Source organism: Neltuma alba, unplaced genomic scaffold (assembly GCF_004799145.2).
Source record: "Neltuma alba isolate B1F8T4 unplaced genomic scaffold, ASM479914v2 tig00013646_pilon, whole genome shotgun sequence".
NCBI lineage: Eukaryota > Viridiplantae > Streptophyta > Magnoliopsida > Fabales > Fabaceae > Neltuma > Neltuma alba.
This window is the reverse complement of record NW_021637826.1, coordinates 1-6,698: the sequence shown is the minus strand read 5'-3', so window position 1 is coordinate 6,698 and position 6,698 is coordinate 1. Positions and strand designations below refer to the sequence as shown.

General features: G+C 38.7%; 1 protein-coding gene and 1 pseudogene across 1 annotated transcript; both read left to right on the top strand.

Moving 5' to 3' along the window:
- The first annotated feature begins 323 nt into the window (after positions 1-323).
- Positions 324-4,288, top strand: LOC114738653 (protein SMG7L-like). Its single transcript, XM_028926714.1, is given in 11 exon segments — positions 324-334; positions 376-412; positions 462-515; positions 603-1,205; positions 1,315-1,434; positions 1,528-1,626; positions 1,629-1,732; positions 1,964-2,315; positions 2,317-3,186; positions 3,189-3,858; positions 3,861-4,288. Coding segments are annotated over 11 exon segments (3,066 nt in total). The 3' UTR covers positions 4,007-4,288.
- Positions 4,289-5,382: 1,094 nt separating this feature from the next.
- Positions 5,383-5,973, top strand: LOC114738651 (uncharacterized; annotated as a pseudogene).
- The last annotated feature ends 725 nt before the right edge of the window (positions 5,974-6,698 follow it).

Genomic DNA, 6,698 nt, shown 5'->3' with positions numbered 1-6,698 from the left:
ACTTTCCTCTGTAGTTAGATGCTGAATTTCTCGCCCTCGCTCAAGTTGTGCTTCATAAGTTTTCAAAATCACAGATGGGAACAGTTGAGAAAAATCGTGCATTTTCACGTCATTCTTTTGTTTATGATTATGGTGTTTCTATCTTGTCAAGGTAGTCTGATAATTCAGCACCTACATGGAATTTGAAGGCATACAATTCAGCGCCTATACTTGTTTATGTTGATTCGTACGAGATATGGTTGCAAAACTAGTAATAATCGCGTAGATTGTTGAGTTGAAATTGTTTTTGATCTTCTGCAAATGCTCAGTTATTCCAAATTGTTATGCCTCCACAGTTTTATATTCACACTTAACGGTTTCTTGTCGTTTTTTAAGCTGCAGCCATTGTCTTAAGAATTGCACCGACATAGAAGTAGGTCAGCAGTTGCTGCATTTGTGCCAATCGTATGCATCAATTGTAGAGCACTATGACTACTACTCCATCCATTCCTTCTGGAAAACAGATTCTCTTGGAGGTATTTTCTGAAAATTTTATTCTGTTTTAGTTCTATGAAAAATTCCCTTTTTCGATACTCTAAAACTTGATACTATGGTATGATCAGATTGGGAATACAGAAAAGCAATTGTGGGCGTTGATCCATTCTAAAGGCCTATTGCACAATGATACACAAGAATTGTACCAGAAAGTCCGTTCTAGTTATGAGAGAACAATCCTGAATAATCACACGCTTTCTGAACTCCAAGATGTTGAATATTCTTTGTGGAAACTTCACTACAAGCACATTGATGAATTTCGCAAAAGGATAAAGAGGGGATCTGGTAATGCAGAGAACACAAAATCAGGAGCAGCGCAAAATGATTCTGTGCTGAGAAACACTGACATTCATCTAAATGCATTCAAGTCATTTCTGTCAGAAGCTATTGAGTTTTACCAAAATCTGATTGTAAAACTCAGAGAACACTATGGAGTCTCAGAAGATGCTTTGTTTTATAAAAAGGGTTGTATCTCTAGTTCAATTGAACCAGATGCCATGCTGAAATGTCAATATTTATGCCATCGCTGTTTAGTTTGTATGGGCGATCTTGCTAGGTATGAACAACAATGTGAAAATCCTGATATTCATACTCATAACTGGTCAGTTGCTGCCACCCATTATTTGGAAGCAACAAGGATTTGGCCAGATAGTGGAAATCCTCATAATCAGGTACTCTTATCACATAGTCCATTGCATTGTACATTTAAATGTGTTATAAGAAGAGAACATTTTTTGTCATCTACTTTGTTCCTACACCAGTAACTGTGTTCATTTGCAGTTGGCTGTATTGGCAACATATATTGGTGATGAATTTCTTGCTCTTTACCACTGCATCCGGAGTTTAGCTGTTAAGGAACCTTTTCCTGATGCCTGGAACAATCTTAGTTTATTTGAAAAGGTAAGATGATCTTGAGGCTCTTAATGAACTGTGCCTATCCATATGATTTATGTTTCTGGGCCATCACCTCATGTGTCTCTTAAAATTTTGCAGAACAGGTCATTTGATCTGCCTTATGTTTCCAGTGAAGCCAGCAGCATTGATTTCTCAAAACCTTCTGACAGCAGTGATCAGACTAAAGCCGGCCTAAAGGTGATGGCCTAAATAATATGTTCAAAGGCCAAAGTAATCACGTTACAGACACAAAGTTATGGTCATTTATGGTCAGAACAATAGGCTTCTTCTTCATAAAATCAAGGTACATTTAGGATTCAATTTATTTTGTCCGAGAGTTTTCTTGGCATTATGTCCATCATTTTAACTTAAATTTTACCACTTTGTTGTGAATTCAAGTCATGCATATTTATTAATTATGGTATCCTCAGACACTATCCGCAGTTTAGAAATAATTGTGATGAGAATTATTGAAAAGTTTTGCTGCGTAAGGTTTCTAATTGCCTTACTTTGTGCATTTTTAATAATGTAGCAGTTTTGACGAATTCCCAATGGTCTTGGCTTCTACTATCAGAGAGTTGGATAGACTGTTGGAGCTAGGAGATATAGAACTAAAGACCCTGTTAGAGTCCTATGAACAAGTAAATTTAGCCAGAAGAGGTCCCTTCCGAGCCATACAAGTAGCTGCAGTACTCATCTTCGTCCTAAACCATCTAGTTGAGCCCCTAATGAAGAATGAACCAAAAGACGGAAATGAAAGACAGTTTCCGGTGCTGATACAGTTGGCATTATGTGCTGCCTTCAGTTTCATGGGACGTTTTGTTGAAAGATGCCTAAAGTCTAATCCATTGCATTCTTGTCCCTTACTGCCATCTGTACATGTTTTGTGTGGAATGGACTGCAAGCATGCGTGATTCACTAGAAGTATATGCAACTGATGAAAAGAGTAAGGGTGCAATGTCTTACTTTTTCGGAATGCTTCTTGATCTTCGAAACCAACTTAGCACCAATGGAAGGGAGACCACGAAATTTTTAGATAAAGCCCCTCTGTGGGAAGATTATGAATTGAGGGGCTTTTCCCCTGCAGCATGCGTGCATGTCTCATTAGATTTTTCTGGTAATTGGGAGCACATAGACAATTTTGAAAGTGGCATTGAACTGCGCACTCTGCGCATCAGAAATGCAGCAATGAAAATTACAGGCAGATCAAGTGACTTGCAAACGAGGATCTTATGTGATGAATTAGGAACAAAGTTTCATGTGGGTAGATTAGATGATAGTGATGTAAAGAAGGATACAGGAAATATGGAGTCTGATTGCAATAGTAAAAAAGTGGAAGAGTCTGATCGGCAAAATCATAGAGATGAGGAGGTACGTGGCAAACCCACGACAAGCAATGAACCAGGTAATTCCAGTACCAATGGGAAACTTGCTGCGGTGGAAGAAGAAGAAATTATACTCTTCAGACCCCTCGCAAGATATAATTCAGCACCTTCATACCCTTCTGTTCCTACAAATGATCGGACATCACCAAAAGACAAGGATGATCACAGCCTACATTCTGATGATTGTTTGCGCCGTGCTACATCACTACTCATGGCTCAAAACCAAACTCTCAGTAATCCCATGGGATTTCATGCTGATATCGAAAATTTCAGGAGCAACAAAGCGTTCACACAAGCAGAAACTTCAATGAAGGAATCAAGTGGCCACAGTTCCCCTCGAGGCCCAATCTCTGCTGGCCCTCCATCACTCAATGCGCGTGGGTCCTAGATAGAGGAAGCTTTAGCAACAACAATAGAGACAAAGGGACAAATGATATTAGTGAGCACAGATTGGAGCCTATTCAGGAATTAACATCTGCATCCCTGGCTGGTCTTTCCATCAATGGATCCAAGGATTCCTCCATCAGTACTTCATCGAATCAATCTCCAAACTTCCATCCATCTTCTCCTACGTATTCCAATCCAGTTCCTTCTGCTCCATTGTTGCCAGAAAATGCTGCTTGGTTTGCTGACGTACAATCTAGTGGGTCTACTCCATTGATGCCAAATATTCCATCACCTCCAATTAGTGGCTATGCAGATTTAAGTCCTACTTATGGACCAGTTGGTTATGATCCTTCTTATCCAGCATTCGCAAGTGGATATGCACCGACTCGCAGAATGACATCTTCAGAATGGTTGCGTTGGTATAGAGAGAATTATAGCCATGAGAGGGCCAATAATCTCATGCAGCCTACCCACTACAATGTCTCTAGAAATCCTGAGAACTTCCTTTATCATGACCCTTACAGGTTTGCTCAGTTTGATAGATGGGGAAATCCTTTAACGCCTAAACAGTACACATACATGGAGCCCCCAGCGCCACCATCAACATTGCTGCCAAGTTTTGCTTCTGCTATGGGGCAACAAGGCGAACAGATGAGCAGTCCCTTAACAATTTCCAAAGAGCAAGTCCTTATGGGTGTGGTGCTGTGAGAAATGAGCCTCAGCCTCTGATAGAATTCCTTAAGGAGAAGGAATGGCGAATCCAGCGAGATCCTACCCTCAGAGAGCCTACGTTCATGGGAAATTAGAAACTCCGGTCATGAGAGTTTTAGTTTGATCACTTGAAGACTGTAAACCTTACTTTGCTTTTACTTCAACATCAGAGAACATCAAACTGTAATGTATGTAGATGTTTTTCCGGTCAAAAAAAAAAAAATGTACGTAGATGTTTCAGTTTTCACTTTTAGATAAAGTGCGCAAGAACCTTCAGAATTCATCCTCCTTCATGTACATTCACACTCAATAGTGAACGTTAGTTTCGCAAGAAAGCTCAAGGTATGGCATGGTGTAGGGTATCCTTCTTTTTCTTTTTTCTTTTTGGTTAGCTTGTTTTTCAGGGTTATGTCATCTCCGGGGAAGCCGTCCCTCATCTCTCGGAGTCGCCGGCATTGCAGGATTAGGTGCCAAATATGTGTCCTTTCTAGAACTGGTTTTCTCCCTAACGAGAATGTGTTTTTTCCCCCCTCCAAATTTAAATTTAATACTGTTAATTTGTTGCGTAATTGATTACCAATTTTACTTTAAATTTTTCCTTTTAGACCAGAAATTATACTTTCAAATTACACACCTTAACTCACGTGGGTTACATTTTGCTATGTACTACTTCCGGTCCTAATTATAAGAACTGGTTGACTAATTTAAAGAGATTAAGAAAAGAAGTTAACTTAATTATTTGTAATAAATAGGTGGTCTTTTTTAAAAATGTATTGGTTGGAACTACTATAGTTAGAAGGACTATCTTTAAAAAAATGCATAAATATGAGAGACAAAATGGATTGAGGGCTTACATTTAGAACTAAAATAAAAGTCAAACGAGATTTTATATTAAAGATTGGAGGTAGTATTGTTATCTTGAGTCTTGAGATATGATAAAGGTGTGGTAAGGAGGGCCAAAAAAAAAAGAATAAAGACACTCAACAAAAAAAAAATAAAAGAACAATATCAATATGGCGAGATTCTTTAAAATTTCAATCATATATACATGAGATAAATTCTTGGGAAATACCATGGTATCTTCATTCTACAGGCCAAATAAATTGACCCCAAATCAATAAAATCGGCTTTGATTGGGGGAGAGAGAGAGAGAGAGAGAGAGAGAATGAAAATAGGATGAAAAATAAAATCTTCTTTTCTTGATTTACCGGGTAGAGTACAGACAATGTTGTATATTCTATAAGTATCTAAAGTTTTTTTTTTTCATGTATGACGTCAAATATACTAATTATTACATGAAAAATTGAAAATTCTTTGGCGATTGTCGGCCTACATTGCTGCCTCTAAATTTTCCGATTCCACAGGCCAATGCCATATAGCCCGAAATAATACGTGCTCTATTGCGGCCTTTTACTTGTCACCCACAATCTCTTGAGCCTGCCCCAATATGATAATTTATCAAATAAAGAAAAGGAAAAATGACAATTATGGTTTTTGAAAAATTGTTACAAAAATTGGAAACTACCATCGATCTCCAACTCTCCGCAGTCTTGTTTGCGGGGCAATCGCAATTTCCGATCTCTGATTGCAAGATGGACAGCATAGAATCCGATAAGGGGGACGTTTCGTCCGCCAAAGCAGTTCTCCTTGGTGCTCTAGCTCCTGGTGTAAACGTCCGTGCTTTCATTTGTCTCGTTATGAAGTTTCAGCTGTTTTGCCTGCTTGTAACTTTGTTTGTGTTTGCTCTTTTGAATTTGTGAGGGGTTTTTGATCTTTTCCCTTTTCTTGTTTCAGGGTCCTACATGGGTTACATTAAAGTCGACTTTTTAATGCTGGGTCTGTGTCTGGCTGTGATGCTGGGCTTAGCATTCTCTTCAAGTGATTCGTCCTTGATGCTTCATGTTGCGTTCCTTGTTTTAATCTGTGTCTCCCTCTTCTTACTTCTTACCTGGTACGGTTCTATGATCCTTATCTGAAAACCAACAAATCTATCTCAATATGGTTCTCCTTGTTGGGCTTGATACCTACTGAACCTGGGATTTTAGCTCTTTGAATCAATGCATCATGTTGGATTCCATTTTTCTTTTAACACATATTTGTTATCTATGGGATTGCCAGAGTTCTATGACATTAGTGAATACAGATTGGACCTTTAGTATTGTCTGAAACTAGGCCAATTACAAACAGGTGGAATTGATAGCTTCTGCTGGGCTGGTTCGGATATTTTGAGATACAAAGTACATGTTGTCGGTAGTAATTTGTTTATGCACTTGTGCTGGTGGAGTAGGGGACTGAGAATAATATGAACTCATGAGGTACTTAAAAAGTTGTACCCTGCGGTCACACTCTTTCTCACAATTTCATTTTATGGACGATAAACTTATCCTTCTGTAATGGTTGGCACAATTCTGTATATGTCCTTTATTTATGTGAATAAGAACTAAAGTGTTTCTCCTTCATTCATTAGGTATTTTCTTGGACGATAAAATCTCATTAATAGTTTAGTTAGCCATGGCACACTTTCTTCGGCTAAACACTTGCACATTTCAGCAGGGATCATTTGGAAAAATTTATAATAAGCCAGGCCCTTGACATTTGTGCGATGGCCCACTTGTTGTGGCTATCATGTTTGAAATTCGACCTCACGAAGTTAATCTACCTTGATTTTCATTCCCATAGGTGTTTTTTGCTTCTGTGGGTGTTCTTAGTCGTGTAGCTAAAATTCTTGGTACAGAAGTAGAAGGAAACTCATCCGTCTGAACCTGGGATTCAGCATCATGGCTGTTG